The sequence below is a fragment of the Balearica regulorum genome, chromosome 5 (assembly GCF_011004875.1).
Source record: "Balearica regulorum gibbericeps isolate bBalReg1 chromosome 5, bBalReg1.pri, whole genome shotgun sequence".
NCBI lineage: Eukaryota > Metazoa > Chordata > Aves > Gruiformes > Gruidae > Balearica > Balearica regulorum.
In genome coordinates, this window is record NC_046188.1 from 63,430,496 (window position 1) to 63,455,628 (window position 25,133).

General features: G+C 44.5%; 1 protein-coding gene across 2 annotated transcripts in view; it reads left to right on the forward strand.

Moving 5' to 3' along the window:
- Positions 1-726: 726 nt before the first annotated feature.
- Positions 727-25,133, forward strand: part of MPPED2 (metallophosphoesterase domain containing 2) — a 107,958-nt gene continuing 83,551 nt past the window's right edge. Inside the window, exons 1-2 of one of the 2 annotated variants that reach the window (XM_075755295.1) lie at positions 727-1,107; positions 6,090-6,333. In XM_075755295.1, the coding sequence (XP_075611410.1) occupies positions 6,206-6,333 (128 nt within the window). In that variant the 5' untranslated portion in view covers positions 727-1,107; positions 6,090-6,205. Of the gene's footprint in view, positions 1,108-2,271; positions 2,356-6,089; positions 6,334-25,133 lie in introns of those variants that run through there. The other variant, XM_075755296.1, reaches the window with a different exon arrangement.

Here is a 25,133-nt window from a genome sequence, read left to right on the forward strand (position 1 = left end):
CCTGTTAGGACCTTTTATTTTTTGTCAGCTCGATTATTCCAAATTATTTGGAATTTTTCGTTTTCTTTTTTTTTTTTCTCCCGTTGTAAGTGTGTCTCTGTGGAAGTCCCCCCATCCGTTTGCGGTCTTGAAAGTAAAAGAACAAACACCTCTAATCTTTACTTTGTTACTGTTGTGGCTGTTGACGCAATTGCTGTGGATTTCGGAAAAAATGACAAAAAAAAAAAAAAAAGACAACAGCAACCTCCCCGGTTCTACCTCTCCATAGAAAAGCCCCAGTTACCCTAAGATAATGTTCAGCCTCAGATGCTAACCCTACAGTAGTGTTTCTTCATGTTTTTCCTGGTTGCTGAGGTTAGCTTTATCTACAGAAGGAGCAGAGCACTGCATTAATACCTAATGATGAAAGGTGCGGGACATGTGAAAACCTGTTTCGAGGATTTTTTTTTTTAATTGTTGTTGTTGTCATCTTTTTATTTTATTATTTATTTCGGCAGAGGAAGAGCCGAGCGGCGATGCCGTGTGCGAGGGGTGCGAGCCGGGCGCCTGCCGCGGCCTCCCGGGCGCTGCTCCGCGGCGGCGGGGGGGTGTCCGGGCGGGCTCCCGGCGCTGCCCTCCCCGCTCCCCCGGGGCTGTGGCCGCCGGCACCCCCCCCCCCCCCCCCCCCCCCGCGCCTTGACCCCGGCTGGGCCGCAGAGCCGCGGCTCCTGCCGGCCTCTCCCGCCGGCTCGGCGGGGGGAGGCTGTGCCGCACTTGGGAAATGCAGCAGCGATTCCTCCCTCCCTCCCTGCCCGGGGGGGTGAAGTGCGAGGCAGCGGGAGGAGCTGTGCGTGTGTGTGTGTGTGCGTGTGCAAGCAGCGCTCCGTGGCCGCCGTGTTTCCTGGTGCCTGCTCCCTGACCCCAGTGGCAGCCCCGCTCACTGCACCGCGCCCGCCCTCGCCGCCGCCCCGGACCCAGACCCGGACCCAGGCCGCCGCCGCCGGGCACCGCCGCGGGGTCGGGCGCAGGCTCTGCCCCGGCCGCGCCCCCGCAGCCCCATGGAGCGGCCCCGCTGCCCGCGCTGAAGGTATCCCCGACCCGCCCGCAGCGGCAGCCGGCGGAGGGAAGGTGAGCGGCCCCGGGTCGGTGTCTGCGTGCCGGGGCGGGGGGGGCCTGGCGGGGGGCAGCGGCGCACAAAGCGGCGGGTTAGAGGTGCCGTGTCATGGACGAGAACGGGGCGGGCAGGCAGCAGCTCCGGCGGCGGCGCCGGGGCCAGCCTTCTGCAAACAATAATGATAAAACTGGCCGCCTGCTCTCGCTGCCTCCCCCGGCGTGAGCGCCCCGAGCCCGCTGGGTCGGGTCGGGTCGGTGCGGCGGCGGCGGCTCCGCAGCCGAGGCGGCTTTTTCAGCGGCGCTGAGCGAGCCTGCCCTGCCCTTCTCCCCCAGGCCGTGCCCCCGCTGCCCTCTGCCGCCGCCGCCTTGCTCCTCGGCCGGGGTGGTGGGGGGTGTGTGTGTGGGGGGGGGGTTGCAGCGCTGGAAGCGGACGGGGGGCGGGAGGCGGTGTGCCGGCTCCTGGCTCGGGGGTCGGGGCGGGGGGCGCCGCGGCGGGGCCGGGAGGGTAGGCCGGGGAGCATTGTGCTGCTGGGGCCAGCGGGCGGGCGGGCGGCAGCTCCCGCGGGCGCAGCGCCGAGCAGCCGGCGGAGGACGGGGCTCCCGGCGCGGAGGGACCCGGGGGTGGGTGAGGGAGGGGGAACACACACGCCGCAAAAAGTAAGGAGGGTAGCGCGGGTTGCTTTGCCGTTCCCCGGCGGAGTTTCCCCTCTCCGTCTCGCCGGCAGGAGAACCCGCTTTGAAACCCTGATCCCGGAGGCCTCAAGCACTTGGAAACCTTCCGGGGGTGGGGGCGAGGTGCGGGGGACGGCGCGGTTGGCAGTGCCGGAATAAAAAGCAGCGGGCATCCCTCTCCCCTCCCCCCCCGGCCCCGCCGCGCTCGCCCGCGGCTCGCTGAGGAGTTACTGCATCCCTTCCCCGAGCATCCTCCCCCCTCCCCAAAAAAATTAAAATTTTCGGTTCTGTGGCGGTGCCGGGGGGAGGCGTGATGTGAACTTTGCGCGCCGTGGCACGTATCGCGCAAAAATTGCAGAAATGCCCCTCGGTGGCAGCCGGGGCCGGGGGGGGGGGGGGGGGGCAGGGCAGGGCAGGGCAGGGGGCGCGGGGCGGGGGCTGCGGCACACGCCGGGACGGGGCCGCGCCGGAGCCATTGGCCACCCAGAGCCATCAATCACCGGGGGGGCGAGCCCGGCGCCCCGCGGGGCCGTGGCCGGGGCGGCCCGGGAGCCGGCGGCGGGCGGAGGCGGGGAGCGACCGGGAACCCAGGTACCGGGGGTCGGCGGCGGGGGAAGCTGGAGGGGGGAGTCGGGGTCCGCCTCTCCCCCCCCCCCCCCTTCCTGCCTCGGACTTGGGTAGGCTGGAGCGCGGAGTTGCCCGCAAACTGCAGCGCAGCATGGCGGGGGCTCTTGGGGCAGTTGCTAAATAACCCCCGAGGCGCAGGGTAATAAACTGTGAGGGGGCGGGGGGGCGCCGGCTTTCGGGGGGGTGTTGCGGCGGCCGGTGCCCGCGGTCCGGCCGGGTGTCACGCGTGGTGTTGCTGTAACAGTGTCGGGATAGTGGATGTAGCCACAGAAGGTGTTGACACGGAATTAACCCTTTCGGTCTCCTGCCTTTCACAATTTTCTTTTACAGCCCGAGAGCAGCCAGAAGGCAAATTTTTGAAATTCAGATGAGGAAGGCGTAAATATTTTATTTGGGGGGGAATGCGTTTTTCGCGTGCCTGTATGTGCCCGTGCATACGTAGAGCTTGTGTGTGTAGCTCTCCGTGAAATGTAACGTTACGGTTTAAAATGACTTATCGGTGCGTATTTCGTGATAGTTTTTTTTGACGTGGCGGTAGCAGGCTGAGTTAAAATTAGCTGCGCGTAAGTTTGTGTCAGCCCTTTGATGAAAAAGTGCGGGTTTATACCTGTAAAGCTGAGCAGATGTATACAATAGCGCAGCTCCTGCCTCGCTGCCGGTACAAATCCACGCTGGAGAAGGTTTGTTGCTCCCAGGATAACAGCTCTAGTTGGGAAAACGCAACATGCTAAAAAAAAAAAAAAAATAAACATCTTTAGGTTTTTAATATAGTCATTCTTATTCAAAACTGCTACGTAAGGTGTGGAAGATGCTGCACGTTGTTTACCTGACAGATGTGAAAAAAACCGCAACTTTTATTCTTTTGTACTCAGCTCCTGTATGTAATCTTCAAAGAGTGATTGCAGTTGGAGAAAGAACAATGGTAGTGATTAAAAGTAGCCTTTTTGCTTTATTTTGGTTTTATCTCGGGCCTAAAAAAAAAATTTGTTTTTAAAGTTTTGAAGTGTTCAACTCCTTTTTGATAGTTTCTTCAGAGACGTTTCCAGTAAAGGTAATAATTAGATACTTCTGGTAGGTGAGCTGTAGTACTTCATGGAACACAAAATGGAAATTAACAGAATTGTCACAGAAGCCAGCTTCAAATTCTACTTTTTTTCCAGTCCGGCGTTTGTTGTTGAATTTCATTTGAAAGGATGCTGTGTTCGGCTTTGTCTTAATTTAAGTATAGAGATTTATTCTTAAGATTAAAGATTGGAACAATGGGAAGCAATTGCAGCTTACTGAAAGTCAACTTTAAAGTATTTAATACAGCTATTCAAGTATCCTCTTATCATTCGTTTTATGCCAGTTAGTTGTAATTTCTTTTTGTAACGTGGATTGTTATAAACCTTGTAAAAAAAAATGCTTATTATCTTTATGTATAATTCACTCTCATGAACAAATTGGATTTTTTTTTCCATGAGTGAACTATAATATGAAATCTAGTGTTCTGACCTTTCTTATGCTAGATTACTGAAAATAGTGTGATTTAGCTTTGCTGAAATCCCAAGCATATTTTTGTTGTTGGTTTAACGTGTCGTTTTATATCGTAGCTTTTAATTGCGAAAAAATAACATTAGACATGTAATTTTCACGCTACTTCTTAATTTATGCAGCCGCTAAAGTTCTTGCTGTGTAGAAGAAAAACTTATTTTTTTTTCCTGGGAGCTTTGATGGCTAGCATTCTTGTTAATGACAGTCATTTTTCTAACAGGAAGATGTTTTCATTTGTATTTACTTTTCAGTGCAGGGCAATTATGCTGCTCTGTGTTTCACACTCTTCGTAGTTTCTATCTCAAAAGAATTACAGTGCTTGGAACAGGACTGCAATTTGAAGCAGGTGTTGTGTTTTACTGTTATGCAAAATAACACTAAAATATAATTGTAAGGGAGATTAAGGAAACAGCTGCAAACTTGGTACGGTAACCACTACATTATGATTTGTGAGCAGTTGTTGCACGTATCTTACATCACGTCTAACGCAGGAAAGATGTGGTTTAGTAAAGCTCACCTTGCTGATTTTTACTCCTGAAACTCTTGCGCTTTTTCTTACGAGAGGGACTTAGCGCAAAGACCAGACCGTAACTCGATTACGGAGATGTGCTCACTGGTGCCTCGGTTTGTAAATGGGAACTTTACAGTTTAGTTTCATCTTCGTATTTTTTTTTTTTTCCCTCCGATGCTAAAGAAGGTGAAGGATAGAACCCAATTACTGGAATGAAGGTTGCAGAATGTCTTAACCCAACTAACATATGGAAGCCTACATAGGCCCGAGGTTGTAAAATAGTAAAATAAATGGCCTATAGCAGGCCATCTGCCATTTGCAGGGCATTTTTATCGTGCTTCATGCCAAACTGGAAATTAGTCTTTGTATTAAAAGTATATTTTGAATACAAATCAAAGATTCCAAATGTTTAATGTTACACATGGCAAACACATTTCTATCTAGGAGTGAAGTCTAGGAATATCACACTGTAAAAAATATTGCTTAGTTCGATACCCAGGGCGCAAGTCTCTCTCTTCTTCTCTTTCTATCTCTTTGTCTTCCTAGTAAGCACTGATTTACTTTTGTAAATTGCACACCAGATATGACAAATCCACTACTGAGTGTAGCAGCTAAAGGGGGATCAGCTGATGCAAAGTGTCATGATTTCATGTAAGTCCTTGCAGCTGAGCATCCACCTCGGAAACAGGGCTTTTAAAGAGTTACTCATCTTGAAAGTATTCTTCCAACATCAGGTGATCAATTTTCACAAAGTCCTTCTGAAAGGAAGGCAGCTGAGGTATCCTCAGTTTATCGATTGAAGAAATCGAAGCTCGGATTCTGTGCAGGGAACTTGACGCAGATCAGGTTTGGGAAGTTTCTGGCTTTTGGGCTTACACTCATGTTATAGAATGCTTCCAGTCTTAATGCAAAATATGTTTAAGAGCGCTTTGAAGAAGTGAAAGAGAGGGGACAGTGTATTTCTTTCATCTTGTACAGAAATATTTATGCATAAAATTGCACTTAAATCTGTCAGATAAATCATTACTGCCTGGTGATGAATCCAAACCGGTTTTGTTGCTAGTGCACTATAGCGTGGATATTTTGTTGACGTTGTCTAGATACTAGCCTTTCTACTTTGATTCCAAGGTATTTGAGTGTACCTTTTGCTATGCAATTGTATTTTTTTCTGCTTTATATCAACTTCTCATGAGTCTCTTGGATGTAACTTATTTTGTAAAGCTAAAACAGGCCCTTGAAAACAAGTGTGCATATTTGTGGAAAACCATTTATCCTTCAGGAAACTGGGTCCACTTGTTAGTTTTCATGGTTGCAGTTAGCACAAGATGTTATTTAAAATAAAGGATAGTAGATGTGGAGTATTTAACTGGAGCTTTCAACACAAGTTCTTCCCCACCCACCCCGCGCCCCAAAGATAAAGCCTTATATTTAAGCACTTATCCTTTGGATGTATTTAATGATGATGGAGTCAAATGATGAGGTAATTTAAAAAAATTTGTGAGTAGTAATGCTTAGAGAGTTGGGTGATGGGTACATCAAAAATACAGAAAAGGATCTCTGAGCGGAAATCAGGAGAGGATAGAGTAATATGTCTGCCTATGTTTACATCTCCTTTGAGTTTATAGCGGTGTGTGCTGTCTTTCTGTCCTGGCAGAGGTCCGTGGAGTTGATGAGGTGCTGCTTGGAGTCGGGAGCCGCCGGGAACACGATGTCCTACCCCGCTCCTGGCCTTGGGAAGTTGTGAGCTGCTCATGTCCATAAGGAGGAAGGATGGCTCATGGAATTCCTTCACAAGGCAAAGTTACCATAACGGTGGATGAATACAGCTCCAACCCAACGCAGGCGTTTACACACTACAACATTAATCAGAGCAGGTTCCAGCCTCCGCACGTGCATATGTGAGTATTCCTGACGTTGCCTTTGTGCGTGTCTGCGTGTGTGCCTGCGTGTGCGTTGAAACCGAGATCCGCTGCTGAAGGAGTGGGTTGAAAACTGGAAAAATTGGTTAGTCACATTAGCTAATAGGCAAAATGGTTATCGCATTTCTGACGTGGTGTCTTTGAGAAACGCTGCTCATCATCTGGAGATAGCTCTTCCAGCCTGAGGCGCAGTGCCACCGACTTCGTGGAACTTGCCCCAACAATGACTAACAGGCTACGTCTCACTTTACTGATCTCACTGTAACTCGCCTGAGGGACCCGCTGCTTTAAAATTTAAGCTCCTTTCCCCCTGCCCTTGCACTCGGCTGTGAAATAGGGCTAATTGGGGCTAATTGTCCTCCCCGGTCCTTTGTCCTCCTGGTTGCGAGTGGAACGTGTGCCGCAGGCTGCCTTCCACTGGGGACGGCCGCACAAAGGAGCAGGGGGGGCTGCCCGGCAGTTCCTCTCAAGAATTACAAATACTGCATTAAAACCACGTCCCTGGCCTAAACTTAAACCAACAAAAGCATGGGAAGGCGGGGGCTGGAGGCTTCCTACCTCACCTTGTTATTCCCGGGGGTTGTACGACCCCCAGCATGGTTCTGCTGCAGGTACCTGGGCACAATGGTTGCCCTTAAGAGCTAAGTACCAGCTTTAACTCCGAATTTCCTTCCCATTGTTCAGTTAGGTTTGATCTTTATCGGTTATTTCTGTGAAGGTTCTTTTTTTCTTTTAACATTAATAGACTGGAAAGCACGTGAAACTAAAACAAAGAGAACATCTCTTGACCTCCTGCGTGCCATTGTTAGGCAGGATTTTGAACGATGTCACACTATTGAATTTGATAAGGATTTTGCATAATAAGAGGGGGAAAAGCTGTATGGAACTTCATGGCATTTTTGTTATGTAGAAGCCTGCCGGAAGAGTCACAATGTAGGAGTTCAGCACCTTCTAATAGGATTTCGTGTGCTTACAATATTCCTAAAGGCAACTTTAGGAAGGATGCTGAAGAGTCTGTCCTGCATGTGACTTTTCAAAGTGGAAAAAGTTGTCATTAATTACATTTGATTTAGTACTACAACGGTGATGTGACTTTTCTTTTAGAAATATTTACGTTTCTTGATTCGCCTTGCAGACCTTTTGTCAGCAAATTTCCATGGCGTGTTTTGCACTCCAGACTGCACTTCTGACTAAGTACAAATTCTATGTAGAGAATGAATTCAGAACAAACAAAAGAAATTTAGATAACGGTTTTAACGAACCTCATCTTATTGACATTGATTTCAGCAGGGCTGATTTTAGGACCAGCTAAGTGTGGTGTTCAGCATTGTCAAAATCACTCATGCTTTGTTTCAAAAGCTCACAAACATTTATACAGCTGCTTCCCTAATAATTTGTGTTTCTTTTACGTGGTACTGACCTGATAGATGTCTTAAAAGATATTCTACTTGTTTAGAGAAATTGTAGAATTGAAATAAATACTGAAACTATAAAGTACAATATAGCAACAGTATTTAAAGGGATTTTTAACTGAAATACTGCAGCTTTCTTAAAATCAGTAATTTGGTTTCACGGAACGGTGTGGCATTCTAAAAGGGAGATCAAAATTGAGAAAAACTGGAAGGGGATTAGTCTCAGATTTACAGTAGAAGCAAAGAAAACAATGTTGCAGTGCAGGAGGTGAGTTCAGGTATAGGTCTGGATAGCAAATGATGGATTTTATAAAACCTGTTGAGGAAAAAATCACAGGATCCTACCAGGTGTCTGGAATTGGGGGTAGAGGAAAGCAAGGAGGTGAAGATAGAACTGTGGCTGTGAGCGTGTGTGATGGTGAGAAGTGTAGAGTTATTTCTGGGGAGGAGAGACTACAGCGTGTGATAGCTTCAGAGGGGGTCCTACTTTGTCTTCCCAATGTTTTGTAATGGAAGCATATTTCTGACAGAGGATGTCATCCTGAACAGAAAATTGGTAAAAGCAGCGTTAACAAAGAAACCGTGATCTTTTTACTCAGTTGTATCTTTGCTAGTGCCACATTGCTGCAGCCGCCAGGATTGTTTGATTTGGTTTTACAGTCTGCTTTTCTTTTTTGCTATCTTAAAGTAATGCATGCAGTATTTTTTTGTTTTTTAAGATAGTTTGAGGAGGTTTTATTCTTCTCTAGTGAAAAATTTATTTTAAAAAAAATCATGGGATGATGAAAAATGAGTAACGCGACATAGGAACTGAGTGTTATGACATGTATGTGAATAGCAGGGCAATATATTGCTACAGGGCCCTGCTGCGTACCATAAATCAGTGGCTGGGTGCAGCTTAAGGACAACATTCTTTCCTAAAAGAAATATTTTTTTAAAGTAATTTCTTTATGGATATGCATCTTCATGTGCTGAGGTGAGAACTGGATTCTTGGCATATACTGAGCCATTTCTGGTTCCAGTATCCTTTGGGCTTGACTCTCACACAGAGTAAACGGAGAGCCTGTGGAATATCGCCAGCGTAAACCTGTGGTTAAGGCACTCCTGGTGTTGCGCTGCCCATTCCGCGGGACACGTGGGAGCAATGCTCCCACCCACAGGTTTCACTTACTTTCTGAAGATGTTATAAAATGTTAGTATTTGAATGTTTACTTTCAGTTAGTTGTAATTAACTGCATCACCTTAGTTCCCTGCTTTAAAGGGCAGCTGCAAAATAAAGCAATTATAATGTGCCAGCCTTTGCTTCTTAATGATTATTATTCTTCTGAAAATCTTCGTACTTTCCCATTTTTTTGTCAGGAATCGTGACTTCAAGAGGCAGATGCTTCTTGCTCCTTCGGTGTAGCGCTGCCAAGTATGGTAAGTTTGGGGTTTTTTTTAAAACAAACCCCAAACTTGTAAGCCTGTTTAGACCCTTGAGATGTTCCGTGTGAGGCTCGGGTCAGTGGTGCCAACAATACCATGAGCAGCAGTGGGATGGAGCCTGGGGCCGGGATGGGCGCAGGAGGAGCTGGCAGCGGTTGTGCCTTCAGCTGCAGGAGGCTTCAGCCTGCAAAACTGCAGGCTCAGAGCAGAGAGGATAGAGAAAGTTTGTACTGTTGTAAGCAAACAGTAGGAAAAAAGTAAAAATGACTAAATTTAGAAGATAATTGAATTCATTAGGTGTATTCATCATTTGCTTAGGGTGTTCTCTTTTTTTGGAAGACTGATTTTTTTTCTTTTTCTTTTTTTTTTTTTTTTTTTGGTCGTTTTTGACCACAGTGGGTCTTTAAATCATTTTAACTTAACAGGAATTGCTAAGGCTCAGTTTTGTGGAACCCTTTTTTTTTTTTCCTCAGTCCAGTGGAAAGGAGCTGAGAAGAAAATGGGACAAATCCAAACGGAAACTTACTTAAATTTTAGTGAGTGGGAAAAATCTTCCTGTTTGGGTACAACACGCCATTTACTTGCACAGGAGAAAAAATAGGGGAGAGTGAAATAAACTTAGTGTATCTGTTGTGGAAAATGCCTGTTCTGAGAGGCTGGGCTGGTGAGGATGAGGGAATTTTGTGGAGACGAGCTAGTTGTAGCCCAAGCTGCAGCAGGCTGAGCCTTTTAGAGGAGCTCATTAGCTTTCCTCTGATCTTACCAGAATGGCTTGGTGGCTTCTTTTTAGGGTACTTGAAGTACACTAAAACTCTGGTTTGGTTTATATTCAGTAGTAGAAGAGTAAGAAAGATAGAGGTTTCTGTGCCAGAGCAAAAGTCTTCTAAATGAGTTTATATATACCTGGAGATACATTGAACAATCTCTAACTATATAATTTTACTGCCTTTTCTGTACTGGAGTAATTTCCCAGGTGAATATTCTTATTTTAAAACAAAGAGTATAAACAGCATTTTAGATTAGTAGAACTATGTATGTATAGTTCTACTAAAGTATTTAAACGTATGAGTGTGTGTAAATGTGTGTATATATAATAATACTCCTCATAGAAAAATATAGCTGTATAATCATAGAAGAAAAACCTTTCAACTGTGACGAAGCCTTAAATTGTTGAAACTCAGAGATCTTGTTAGACTACTAACCTTGAGAAATAGGATCTTGTGTATTTTTTTTTTTTTTTTCTTGGGGAAACCATCCTGCATTTAATGGGCTTTATAAACTCCCACCCAGATTAGTGGGAAATCATTTGATTTGTAATATTCTCAACTTTTGTTTCATGTAAGGTGTGTGATATTTAGGGGGAGGGGGAAAGAGTTGGCATTAGTTGAATATGGACTCGTTTGACATTTACAAAGTAGTGGAGTTTGTACATGTAATAATATTGGTTGAGAGAATACAGAGATTCAGTGTCAAGCTGGTTAGCTATACCTGGGCAGGCTATTTCAGTTGCTACTAATGTCATAGAGGATCAGAGTTTTGGTGGAGATTGTTGCTCTGTCCGTTAATAACACTTCTTACAAAAGCATATGTAGCTTATGACCACCTAAGTTCCTTTTCACTACTTATTTTTCTAAATAAATCGAAAAAAACCCCAGGACTCCTTGAAACAGTCAAGTTACATTTAAGCTCTAGTCGTGACAATGTGAGTACATTGAACAAGTGTGGTTAAAACTTGAGCCTTACTTTTGGACATGGGGATTTTTACTGGGGTCACGGCTCACTATCCGTCTGCTTACCTGTGGGCAGCTTTAGCCTCCTTTCCCTCAGCGGCATGGGTGGCTACTGAAACGCGGAGGTTTACAACCCAGTGGGTTAAGTAAAACAAATGTGTTTTTCTGCAGCCGACAGACAGAAGTGGCCCTTGGGCAGCTGCCCTGAAGCAGCTGAGCTCTCCCTGCGCGGGCTGGGGATTCCAGCAGAAAGGCAGGGAGGGGGACCGACAGCTGGAGGGGAGAGGCCAGACAGCTGTCCCCAAAGAAATAGTCCCCACTCAAGAAGAGGGCCATTAACTGGTGGCGTTTTCTGATTCTCCTGCCATAGAACAATGGAACCTGAGTGCAAAGATGATAATTTTAATCGTTTTTAAGAAAACTTTTACTGGAGCGCTTCCATGTCTGTGTGAGTTAAGATCTCTACTGATCTCAATGCTTTTACATTATTTAAAGTTATTTATTTTGCAAACATATAAGTATAATGTAAGTTCTAAACTTAAATTTTACGTGTAAAATGAGAAAAACTTTTTCATGAGGACACACATTTAAAGCTGGCTGCTGGCATGGAGTGTGCTGAAAGTGGAGTCTTCACACAGTGGTGATACAAGGCTCAAGCATTGCAGTTTTGTAATTAAAACTCAAATTTAGGCCCTTTCTATTGTATTTATGCAGTGTAGTCATAGTATGCTAAACTCTTGAAAAATTAAGTTTCTGACATCTCTTTTTGTCATTGCAAAAAGGAATAATACCAACCTACCTTTAAAAAAAGTTCTGGCATCCCTGGAAGGCTGATGCTGTAAATTATTAATGAATTTTTTTGTCACCATTGCACTATTAGTTACTATATTTCTGGATTGCCGTGTCCTAAGCTGGAAGCCAGGTCTGGTCTATAGTGGTGCTAAACCCCTTTACCTCGGTGCTGGTGGGAACCGGCTGCCCGAGCAGCCTCCATAGCTCTCAAAATCAGTCAGTGCCTCCAGGCGGGTATCGGCCCTGTGCAGTTACCACTGGTGGTCTGGAGGTGCGAGCGGTGTCTGTAGGCTACTTGCAGGGCCGGAAGGGGGAAAGTCGTGGATGCACAGACTTGAGCGCTGCGGACCTGCCGCTGCCCGGCTGCTTGTTCCTGCCCCCGTGCCACACACGCGCTCTGCCCCCTCCCCGGTAGTGCTGGCAGAGTCTTCTGCGGGCCTGTGGTATGGATCATACCACTGAAATGCTCTGGCTTAAAAATGTCCGTTCAGTGGTGGTTTTTTTTTTTTCCTAATGAGCTACTTCCAGTGATCCCTTTCTTGGTGCAGCCGGAGCAGCAGTGGGTTATGGTGGTGGCCAGCACGGGGGAGAGCGCAGTGAGGTTACGGATCAGCCGCTGGGCAAGGGTGGGAGGAGGTGGGCATGTCTTCACCTTGCTTCTTCATTGACGAAGTCGTGCTGTTGAAACAACACCTTGTAGAGTCAGTCCGGCCTCTGTGGCGAGCCCTGAGAGGGAGAAAGAAAGAAAATTGTTTGGGGCTTACGCACATGTATGTTAATGTTCTTTTATGCTGTATTAATCATGTAAAGAAGCCTTCAGGTAACAAGTACTTTAATTGCAAGGCCCGTTTCAGTAACTGAACGCTATAAATGGAAATTTTCATCACGTGATCTGATTCTGTGTTATCGTATTGCCTGTGCAGTTCATTTAGTGGTCGGTCATACTGAGTGATAGGTGAGTTACGGTTTCATGGCTATGTACAATAAACAGGGTGTGCTTGTCTGGTGGGAGGTGTGTGATGGGATCTGACCGGGAATGCTTTCCGCAGCGGTGGTCCCTGCCACAGTACCTTGTGCCGGAGGGAGGCTGCTCACTGAGGGAGTTCTCTGCTCTGAAGTAGTTAGCCAAAAAAAGGTGGATACACATTGCAATCAGGATGTTGTAGTCAGTGGAAGCTTGTGATTTCTCATCAGGGCAGTAGGGACACTGTTGTGGAAGCAGCAGGTTCTTGCTTTTCTGTAATGCTTGAAGGGTGAGAGGACGAGCTATCCTGTGAAACAGCTTCTAGAGCATAGATTTCCAAACAGGGAACTTTAAAAAATTTGCAGGCCCCACGCTGGGAATCTCATAGTAGAGGTTTTGGCCCATGGTTTTCTCCTAGTGGCAGACCGAGCCTGGTCCTCCCTGCCAGCAGTGATGAGAGAGCCCGTGCCCTCTGACGGGTGGCTGTTCCAAGCCCAAGGAAAGAGCTGCACCTGCCTACCACACATCTTGTTGTTTTGTTTTACAAATCCTTGTTTGAATAACTTGTTGGACAAATAAGCAAAAGGAAAACCCTGTAAACAGTGTGGATTTAGAGGTCTATGTTAAATAACTATACGCAGCTTGCTTATGTTTGATGAAGGACTATTTCAGAAGTGCTGAAGTGTTGGTGGCGAACATTGATGCTGTACTGAATGTCGTATGGTAACTTTTTGAGTTTACATTTCCAATCTCTAGCTACCCAGAGGTGACTTAACTTTCGGATTCAGTTGCCTAGCATGGGTATCTGTGGAAAAAATGAGAAATGGAGGGCCAGCATGTCTCCTTCCGTAGTACCTGATGAGTTTTGTTTGGAATTCTGTAAAAACGTCATGGCGTAACTTGAGAAAATAAACGTGCTTAGGCATAGTAGAAATACAGCAAGGCAGGGATTTTTCTTTAAACCACACATCTCTTACACCAAGCTATAACGTTACTTCTTAGAAGATACAGTACCATTTGGCGCGGGGGTTGGTTACTTGCATTGCCCTGGGTGCTTCCAGAGAAGGTGGAGTGCCAGTCTTGGGCAGATCTCCTCAGCCTTGCGTGGTAAAATCCTTCACCTCTTAATTCATGCCAGGTTTTTCCAAGTGCCTAGAAAGGATTCCAGTGAGTTGTGAGTTTTGGTCCTTGAAGCAATGGCTTCTTGTTTCCAGTGGTTTGAATCATACTTGGCATAGGCAGTTGTAGTTTCATGGGCTTCGTTGTGATGGTTTCTGCTTGCAGAAGGCCCGACACTGGCTTGCTGATCTTTTCTGTCACGTGTACATGCAGAGCAGTGCAAAGTGGAGGAAGGACGTAAGCGTGTCTGCATATATACCTGCACATACTTCATAGGAGATATTTCAGAAGATACAAAGAGCTTGTTGTGTGATGGGATGTGGAAATTCAGGTCTTGCCCATTTACTTTCAGTTTGGATATGGACCATTAAGATTGCAATTTTTCGGTCTTACATAGCAGAGGGCAAGTTCTGTGATACTGTGTGCGGTTGTTTTTAATTATGAGGAAACTGTGGCCAAAACATGTGTGCATTTAAAACACTGAAGTCAAACCAATTCTGTCCTGTAGTAAACATGACTAGACTTCATTTAATGATTTTTATTTTTACGCCTTTTTCAAACAAAAAGCATATGATAATCTTGTACCCAGTAACATGTACAGTAGCCAGTAACATGCCCAGAGCTGTACCAAGTGGTTAGAGCAGGAAGTCTGGATTCCAAGCAATAAACTGTAGGTACCTGGAGTTGCAGTCATTTTACTTATCTCCTGAAGACCTGACCATAGAGCTTGGTCTTAACCTCCGTAAACCTGGAGATTTCTCCCGGCACGTCAGCCGTATGTGTCCTGCAGGATCTGCTGCATGAAGGTGGGCTGAAACAAAATGCTGGTGGATGAGCACTGGTGTTGCACGCTGCTGCTGAAGCTTTCAGGGTGAGGGCAGAGGATGGCTAGAGAGCAAGTCAACCCGTAATCCCCAAATACAGTTGTCCTCTTCCTAACTCTGATGGATCAAGCCCATGTTACTTCTTTCTTGTCTTCTAGATCAGAGTGCTGTCAACAGAGTTCACCTGGCTACTCTCTGCTGGCAGGGAAATGCTTGCCCCGGTTTTTATATGCCCTATTTTATAATGGGCATGTTTTCTAAATTTGAATCATTATGCTGAGGGGAGAGACAAATAAGAAAACGCCAACTCTCTCTTGTTTTTACCAAAAGATTATTTAAACGATGGTGCTGTGTGGTGTCTTGCAAGATTTATTTTTGTCGCAGGTTGTGGATTTCATATTCCCAGACCCTCTCTTCCTCGTGTGGTGCTTGACATTAGGGCTGCAGAGATTCCACTGGATGTTGACAAGGAAAAAAACTGTACTGGAGGCTTCCTCGCAGCAGAGTCCCCACTTGCTGTACTGGGCATTAACTTATATCCAGCACATTAGACTTAAAAGCACAGAGCCATTAAGTGTAGCACTCCTTTCCCAGGAGGGCAGCAGATGGAGAGAGAATGGGGGAGGGAAGGAGAAGGGAGTATGAGAGAGGGACTTTATCTGATGTATTTGTAAGCCGGGAAACTTGCTATTTACCACGTTTACAATTTCTCTGCTATAAGGAATTGAGTGTAGTGGCGGGGAGCATCAGGGTCAGCACATTACTCCTAAATGTTTAGCTATTGTATCAGTTTATGGGAAGGAAAAGGTGCAAGTCCAGTATATCTTCTTCCCTCATGCTCCTTTTATATAGGGAACACAAAGAAAAAAGTCATTACTTTTTAATTACTCTAGGCTTCTTTGTTTCTTAAAGCACATTCACTTTTGGCCAGCAGTGAGAATTACCAAAGGGTTATTTCCTTCCCTGTGAATGGTGAAGTAGTAGTTTTGGGGAAAATAATTGTTCAGAATTAAAATTTCATGTGGTCCAGCATATTTAATAAATAGGAGCCTTGTCCTATACTAGTTAAATGCAGTGATTAGTGACGCTGTTGTTGCTTCCACTGGGACAGGACCAGTCACTTAGAGATGCCAGATTAAGTGGCTCCCTCAATTTTAAGCTACGATTCTTTCAGGGACTTCTTTTCTCTGGTTGTTAACAATGTACATATGAGATTATGATAATTAACAGATATTAAAGATGTGGGAAATTTCATCTTTATGGTTTGTTTATTTTGTAAATTTCAAGTCAGCCAGGCATTCACTTTTCCTTCTGGTGGAAAGGAGTCAATAAATTAAAACCAAATAAATACATAATTATACATTAAAAAAATATGTAGAACTCAGATGTAATCTTTGAAATTACATGAAAGTTTTAAAAATAAATTGTTTTCATTTTGATAATATCTCTCTTGACATTAGTTTGATTTTCCATCATCTTTTGTTTGTTAAACAGTGATGTTTGCAGCTTTGAAAGGAAGGCATATTTACAAGAACAAATTTTGTTCTGCTATCATTATTATTCTATACCTTGAACGCTTCCACTTAGGGCACCTTCTTTGGGTTACTGAGGGAGAGTTGCAGCTCATATTGCAATTTCTTAGATCTTTTGGAGGGTATTTTAATTGTTTGCACAAAGTTTGTAAGACAGTTTTTCTGCTAGAAACGTTGTCAGTATAATGAGGCTGCACAGATCAAATACAGTAATACGAGTTTCAGACACCCTCTGAGAATTAAAATGATGATGATAATCCTCTAGGGGTGATATGATTTTTTTTTATTATTTTTATATATTTTTTTGGTACTCTGACCTTTGGCGGTGTTGTTCTCGGCTACTTTGCATTGCTGCTCTGTGAGAGTGCTGCTCTGTTAATGGAAGGATCACACGTACTGTTCCTCTCAGAACCTGATACATCATCTTGGCAACAAAATGAAGACCTTTAACTCTTCGAGTTTTCATCATTTGTTGTTAGTTAACTATTACCATAAATTCTATGCCTTCAAGAAAACAAGTTGTTTTTCAAATGTATGTAAGTAGAGTAGAACCTTCATTTTCTCTGTGCCAGAAGAGAAGGGAAATCCTCGTATTGGTTTCAAGGAATTTAAATGGGCTATGTTTAGGGGGATTTTATTTTTGTTTTCAGGCTCATTCATTTTAGATATCATTAATACAGAGCATATTTTCCCAAAAAGAATCCTTGCATTCAGTCTAGGCTGTCAAGAGGAATATGAATGTAAGTTGAAAATTAACTGTGGATCAGCTGGCTTCCTTGATGGTCTGTTCATACCATCATTTAATGCTGTGATATGCAAGAGTCACTATTTTCAGTCAGTATTTCTGTTAGAAGGTTTTTTAAGACATGATTCTACAGAATGAGAAAGACCTTTTATGAATCATTTTATTGAAGGCAGAGTTAAAAGGTGTAAACTGAAACACGTAGAGTCAAAGAGTTGGTGGACTTTTTATTAATTAGTTCAAATTACATGGAGGTCTAGAGAAGATTTGGTACAGGAAATGGCAATTTTCTGGATATCTATTTATAAAGAGACAATGCAGTTTCCTTAGGGTCCAGACACTTGTCAAATAAAATGCAAGAGGAATGTACTGGAGGTGACAGATACAGAATAAATGGAAGATGAGAAATGGATAAATGATTTCAAATACCCAGAAATAACCAGAGATAAGATGTTGGCCTAAAGTACAGTTCTTAGCACACCTTGCACCTGCAGCTGTATTTCATTTGTTACGATTTTACTGTCTGCATATGTGTTTAAAGGCAATCTTGCTCTAGCATGAAGCGTAGCCGTAATATATGGCATATTATTGCTGCAGCAGTAGGATCGGAGTCTGTCTTTCAGGTTTGTATGTGTTTTATTATTTTCCTAACAAAAGCTTTTTTAGATCTCGAGCTTCCAGACTTATGCCTTGTAGTTGTTCACAAGGGAATCTGGCAATGCTGACCAAGAGGTTGTACGTTAACATACTGAGACAAGGTCATTTGAACCTTTCAGTGCTGTGCCCAGAACCTAGCAGCTTTAAAGGCACACCTTTTTTTTATTATTATTTTATTTTATTCTTTACAATTTTTCTTCTGTTGGGCATAGTGCGCTTGTGAGCAGTGTCAGACGGTGCACTGGGAACAAATTCTCTTTCTCCACGTATGCACACAGAGCTATTGTAGTTACTGTTAGAGCTTCCCTCATAAGTTCCCTACAAATGACTCTCGTCTCTTACCTGTAGGGCCTTCGGGTGGAACCGGGAGGGTAGATTAGTCTCTGCCTCCATTCAAACTAGAGTTTCTTCAGAGAACACCAGTTGCCGTGGTGGTCTTTGTTACGTGAACGTCTTTATAGGAACTGAACCAAAGTCCTTTGTGGGTTTTTTAAGGCACTGAACAGCTGTCAGGGGGTAGAATTTCTGTTTGTTTAGGGTCAGATTAGACAATGAGCTCTAAATGAAAAATCAGGTATCCTGCTATCTATCCCCTGAGTCATCTAATCTTAAACAATATACTGTGCATTCGTGGGCCATGAGCAGTGCTGACAAGTATGTTCGAGGAATTTATGGATTTTTTTTCCTTTCTATTTTCTGAGCAGAAAAAGGCAGAGAACTATGAGTTAAAATGTTGACTCGCTGATGGTATAACTTAAGCATATTATGTATTGGCTACACGGGCGGCTGCTGGAGTTGCCATCTGCAGCACTCTGAAGGCTGTTACCTTGCAGAAGGAACAGTTGAATGGAGCGTGCAAAAGTTTCCTGAACTGCCTTAGTTTGCACTTCAGTATATTACTCTAAGTGAAAATCAGCTCTAGTTTACTTGAATACTTTGACTTGAAACGGTGTCAAGAACCTTGGGTGGCTATGTCTGGGACAGGTATGGAAGAGAGAGTAAGGCCTAGGCTGTCCTTCCTTAATTTCCTGCCAAACATGGGTGGGTACCCTGGCTCAGAGTGAGCAGTGACACCGAAGTTACATTAGGCAGCATTTAAACAAATGTTTTAAAATGTTTATCTAACTTTTGCAATAATTTTTTGTCCAGTACTGTAGAAGGGTTGTGTTACTATCCGTGTGACTACCTGTGTTCTTTGAGGTCTGTTTTCCGTGCACGTTAGGTGTTTCACCCATTGCCAATTTGGGCAGTCGTACCGCGCTACCTCCTAGTTGTTGGAGGCGTTGTGGCTGCTGCGTTCGTTGCTACTTGAGATTTTAGTGATGTTGGTTCAACAGTTCTTGCAGATCTCATACCTGAAAGGGCTTTTAGAAACAGGTGGGTATAGTGTTAAAGCAACGACTACATAGGGCATAGCAACAAATGTTTTCTATTTGTCTTACTGATGCTGCTGCCTGTGTTTTTGAAATGAAGTCTTCTGATCCATTACACAGCTACCCTTCTGTTTTCTCTGAGGAGCCTTATGACTGTGTTTTGGACGTGTCTTCTGCAATGTGCGATAGAGCTGCCAGTGACCTGGCAGCTTAATCAAGTTGGGAGTTCAGCTGTACAAAGAAAAAAGAAACCATATTCATTAACCCCCATGTATCTTTTGGTAATTAGTAAAGGTGGTATGGGTAATTACAAAAAAGACTCGAAGGTAAATTGAGACATTTTAGTAGGTATTTCCCTCACTGTGCGAATGTGACTTTGTGATGGCATGGGGGGACACCAGTCCACATGTGCAATTTAAATAGGTCTGGATTCTGCATTATAAATATGCACCGGATGCAGGGGAGAAAACCAGCGCATTCTCTCAGGATGCTGTTAGGGCCAAGCAGAATCTCATTAGGGACAACTTCAAAGATCAGTTCCTCATGTCCATAAAAACAAGTGTAAATTATCTTCTGTGAGCCTGCTGTTAGCGGTTGCACTGTTACATTATGCATGATTCTAGACTGCACATGGTATGAACAAACTGCACAGTTTCATTAGCGTGTTTCATTTTTATGCTAAGCCTGGCAACTTTGCTATTTATTGGTGGTGTTTTGGCTCATACACTATTTGACTTAAAATTTTCTGGTTTATAAGCTGTTAGTAGTGACACAACATCTGAAAAGGACTTCTAAGGTTCTACAGTGCTTATGTTTTTGCAGAGGAATAGTGTATAGATAACTCCCCGTACTGTCAACTTTACTTGCTTTCTCATTCTTTTGCTCCCCACGCTCAGTAAGAATGGGGCTGCTCCTGACTCTTGGAGTGAATCTTGACGGAGCTTTCTGTGATGCTGCTCTGCAGCACTCGACCTAAATGTTTGTGAAAACAGTAAGAGGGTAGAACTTCAATAACTTGTGCTTTCGCTGAGCTACGTACCCCATGATATACATTTGAAAGGCTGGTTTGTAATTGTTGCTGGGGAAATGGTTTGAGATAGTGAAGTGCAACCTCTGTGCATGGGTGTTTTGTGAAGTGCAACCTCTGTGCATGGGTGTTTTGTCACAAGTTACAGTGGGATCAAGATTTTTGAGTTTAAGGCTTCATTATCCTTGCGGAAACAGTAGGATGCTGTGGAATATTTTCCTCAACTGAGCTGTATTGCTAAAAAGGGCAAAATAACTTTTTTTTTTCTCCTTTTGTGGTATTTCTGCCTTTATTTATATGGCTTAATCGCTGACGATGCCAAGCTAGTAAAGCATTCACTTACACACCTAGTCAGGATTCACCACTGTCTTCAGATGTGACGTTAAACTCCAGAATGGGTCAGCAACCTGATTGGCACTGTGGTTTCACAAAGCAACCTGGGGCTGCTTTAAGCTGCTCAAACTAACATCCCTTGAAACATCTACTGTGGTTTGAGAGCTGGTGTAAGCCACTGCTTGTTAAATTCATAATGACAGTGAGTGTGTGAAGCTGTGGTTTTATGAGGGCTTTTTTGTTTGCCCCTTGGTTTGGACTTTTTTTTTTTTTTGAGGTGGCGGTACTGCCAACTTGAATACCCCTCACTCCTTTGCACCACTGTTCTCTTCTCCCACGTGTGTTTGTGTTGTACGTGTAGCATGATGGGGAATTCAGAATGATCCCCTGGAGCGAGGGAAACTCTGTGTGGCCCAGTTCAGTTCTCCAGTCCTGCTCAGCACCAGTCCCTGCAGAGGGTTGTACGGGCGCCACGGGGTGCCTCGGGGCAGACTGCCGAAGCAGGAACCAGCCGCAGCCAGGGGACCGGGAGCTGCAGAGGCTGGCAGTGCTGCTCAAGGGTGAGGTTTTCAAACTCTGTACCTGCGCTGATTAGTAACGGCCTTGTCTTTAATGCATAGCTGACTTGGCAGTTTGTTTGCAGAAGTACTTCGCGAGGCATAGCTATGGATTGTGGGTTTGTGTCTCGTGGCGTCGGATGGTTTAGCGTTCAGTGTGTAGGTGAATTGCAAAGCTAGAATGAACCCACACGAGTCTTTTGCTTAATTTCCAAACATGACATAAAGAATTCCCCACCATTGTTAAAAGCTACAAGAAAAATCTGAGGTAATTTCTACATCCTGCAGGCCCTGAGTGCCCCAAGGAGATCAGTGAGAGTTCAGCTCTGACTTTCTGCGGGGCCAGAGTGGTGCTTTAAAGCGTGGAGTGTGCCGAGCTGCCAACTGTCCTGCTGGTGTTGCCACAGCGAGTGACGATGAGAGGCACTGGTCGGTGCAAGGATGGCACAGAAGTACCCCGTTCCGAACTGTAGGAGAGCGTCTCTGGAGCTTCCCTGGTACTGAGGCATCTGGGGAGCCACGGGCTGTCAGCACGGTCCCGCTTGAGGCTGTGCTGATGGGATGGGATGAATGAGGAATGGTCTTTGTTACATGGAGCCTTGGATAGGATGATGTTCTCTCCTGGAAAACCCTTAACCCTCGTTTAGAATTCCTACCTGTGGCTCATCTGGAAGAAAGGGCAATTAGTCTGAACAGAGGCCAAATCTATTTTAGTGAAGTTTGCTAGTATAGTTTAACGTTAATCATGTTAACAGATCCACCTAATGAGAACGCAGATTATGCTGGTAAAAAAAGCTTGTACTCTTGACAGCAAGCAGCCAGATGGAGAAAAATTATGGAAGCAAAAGACTTGATCCTTCCTGGGTTTACGTTTTTTGTTTTGTTTCATACATACCAGATCTTTTACTGTTATAAAAACATTGCAAAAATAATTTTCTCTAACTGACATCACTTTATAGTGTAGAGTTGTCTGAATTTTAATGAAATGAAAAAACGTTGAGTTCTTTACTCTGGAAAACTCCCAGCCACTTCAGCTGCCTTTTAAAATCTAATGAGCCAAAGAACCTCCTTTAACTTTTTTTCTGTTCACTAGGTGTAACAGAGGAGAATTTGATCTTTTTTTCCCCCTGTGATTAAAAACCCAAAGGAATCAAAAAACCCACATGGTGTATATTTGTTTCTACACATGTGTATGTGTGTACATAAACATATAGTTGGTGCTTACCTGTTGCCTTGAGAGAATGTTTATATCTAGTAATATAGCTTTGCCATTCTCTGGAAGCTTGATGCCTATTGAAATTCTCTTGAGTTTGATTTTTAAAGCCTGTAAAACACCAGCATGGTTTGTTTATCTCGCTAAGGAGTGATCAGTTGCATTAGAAGTTCAAGACTGGGAGGAAGTCTTCATTTAACATCATTGTTTAGGTCTGGCTCTTTGTCTGACCATAGCAGACAATGTTTGAAATGGCGATAAGATAAGAAGTGGCAGTGATAGCCATGCTGCAGGGTTACTGGAAGGGCATGAAACAGCGTCTGGCCATTGGGCTGTAGAGGTCTGATTCTTAGTTGTAATGGGTGATTGAAATGTTCTTCTCACAGAGTTGGCAGTTAATGTGGCATTCATGTCAGCGTGTCCCTCAGGAAAAAATGAAGTGGTTGTAGGAAAACAAAAAGGAAAGAAGCAAAGTCTGTAAAACTGAGCAGAGCATAACTCTGCTTTTCGCATACAGCATGGTCACTTGCTGCTTTTAAAGCTCAAATAAATACATGAGACAATGTAAGGACACAGTTTTATTCGAGGAAGATAGTGGCAAATGGAGTAAGAAAAAAGCATTGATGGTTAGGACTGAGATGCTGGGAAAGAACAGTGTGAAGAAGATTGTGAAATACAGCCCCATAGCACAATAAAGTAAGTTCAGTCAGGGCTCCTGTTATCTCAATATATTAAAGTTAATTGCTTTTTTCCCCCCTTCATTAATTTTGCTTATTTGATTTTAATTTTTCTGTTTAGGAAATCTGTTTCCCATCCAAGCCTAATATAGTCTCTAACAAAAGGAGCCATCTAGAAGCCAGACAAACGATGCGCGATCAAACTGCGTCTTCATTCAGACCAAGGACTTTCTTATTGTTGTCTTAATAGGAAGGAAAGAAAAACACTTAACATGGAGGAAAATTGCTATGTTGATCCAAATTGTAGCTTCTGCTGAAAGGAGCAGCCTACTGCCTTCACTCCTGCCATACGCCAGTGCTCCTGTTGCTTCACTTGTGCTTGTACTGGTGAGGTGAATGGGCTCGTGGAGGGGCCACACAACTTCCAGAGCTAGTCCAAGTCAGCAGTCGTGCCATTGGAAGGGGCAAGGTGGACACGGGAGAACAGCTAGATCTAGGTCTAGGTCTGCACGGCTGTCCTGTGAATACTCCCTTCTCTGCTGTGATGCCTGAATGTGAAGTCTTGGCTTGTAGCACTGGCTCAAGACCGTTGTTGGTGCAGCTGCACTGTGAATGGGATTGGGAAGAGATTTGGCTGAACGCATGCCTGGAAACAAGGAGCGGTTGGGAGGATGTGACCAGCAACCTGTCTGTTGGCTCCCAGTATAGGTTCTGGGTTAGTGGGAGAGGAAGAAAGCCTTTTTTCCCTTCTTCCTGACAAGTACCCATGAAATGGCTCTTGACTCACCTTTTACGTTCTGACTTTTAAGGAGGGCCAAGTCCCTGCTTACGTATTTTGCGCTGTTAGCCTGCGAATAGTGGCCTTGACCAGATCTGTGAATGGGATGAATGGTATAGGCAATCATCTTGATAGGCTTCCTGATGCAAGTTGTTATCTCTCATGAGTCAGAGCTTGGTGCCACCCTCAACCCTCATGAGAAAGAGAAAGGCTGGGAATCATCAGGGAAAATCCAGGAGACAACAGAGCTTCATGGTTAACAGTTTCCTCTGTTTTGCTTAGCGGTGTGAAAAATCACAGCAGAGTTTATACAATCAACAGCACTTCCCTGCACTTACTTCAAAATATAAAAGTGGCTGTACATTGTATTATCCTCAGTGTGCAGCTCTGACATCTTGTTAAGCTGGTGGCAGGCCATACTTAACGTCCCGGGGTTGAATTCCCTTTGTACCATACTGCAGTTGTCCCTCCACGTACAAGCATGTACCCCTCACGCTTGGATTGGAATTGCATTTTTGCCATCAGGCTGGGAATGAAAAGTGAGTGGCACATGCCATGGGTCAAAGACCTTGTTAAATTCCTGTGAGGTTAGATTCCCTTCGGATAGTTGGCTTGTCTGAGTCGAGCACAGCTCGGCGTACCCCTGCTTGCTGAGGTCTTGGGGCTGATGGTACGTACACCTGGCAGGTCGCCTCATGCTGAGAAATAGTTCGGTGGCAAGTCTGTAATTGGGGCTGTTCTCTGGGCATGGTTATTTAGCAAAGGTCAAGGGCAGAGCGACTTTCTGGATCGTGTTTGGTCTGTGTGTGCGCAGCGGGAGAGTGGCTTCTAAGGACGGATATTGTGACGGAGTGAATGTCATTGATCTATATGGAAGTGGTTGTCAGCCTCTTTAATTAGCTGTTTTACAAAAACTATACACCTGTGCTTGTTAAACGAAGTTGTATTTGCTGTTATCTTGGTGACGCTGTAAAGGGTATACAGGTATCAAATCGTACAGCAAGGTATTGCTTTGCTGAGAAATGGTCTTTGGGGAGATAGTGATGTTTCAGACAGGAAAATGTCATTTGTGTGGGCGAGATGAACATAGCTCTTTGGAACTGCGTGATATTCTCTTCACCAGTTAAAGATGATCATTATTTTTAAAAAAAAATCTAACACATTACTTGACAAGGAGAGAAATAGTCGTGATCCTTGTTACTATAGGTAGTACCGATGGAAAAAAGCAAGGGCTAGAGATGGTTTCTTATGCACAGTAGTTGCTACTGGAAAGCCTCGGAGCGCGTTACCACTTGGTTTCTACAGCAGCCTGCAGACAAAGCCATTCTTGAGGAAAAGTTGAGAGCAGTCGATTTTCCAGAAGGCAGGTTCACCAGAGCCTCTTAATTCTAGAAAGAGCCAATTCTGCCCTTGAGGGGTATAGTTAATCTCAAGTCCTCACAGCCTGCAGAAAATGAAGGAGCACAGGATTTTATAGGCCAAAGTAAACCAGTGGAGTAGAACTAGGTGGAATAAGCAGTTGCAGAAGGGATTTCTGGAACAGAGTGAAGCATCTTGCCAGTTTTGCCCTTAAGGGCACTATTCGTTATGAAACAGCCTGTAAGTCTGTTCTTGATTGCCAAAA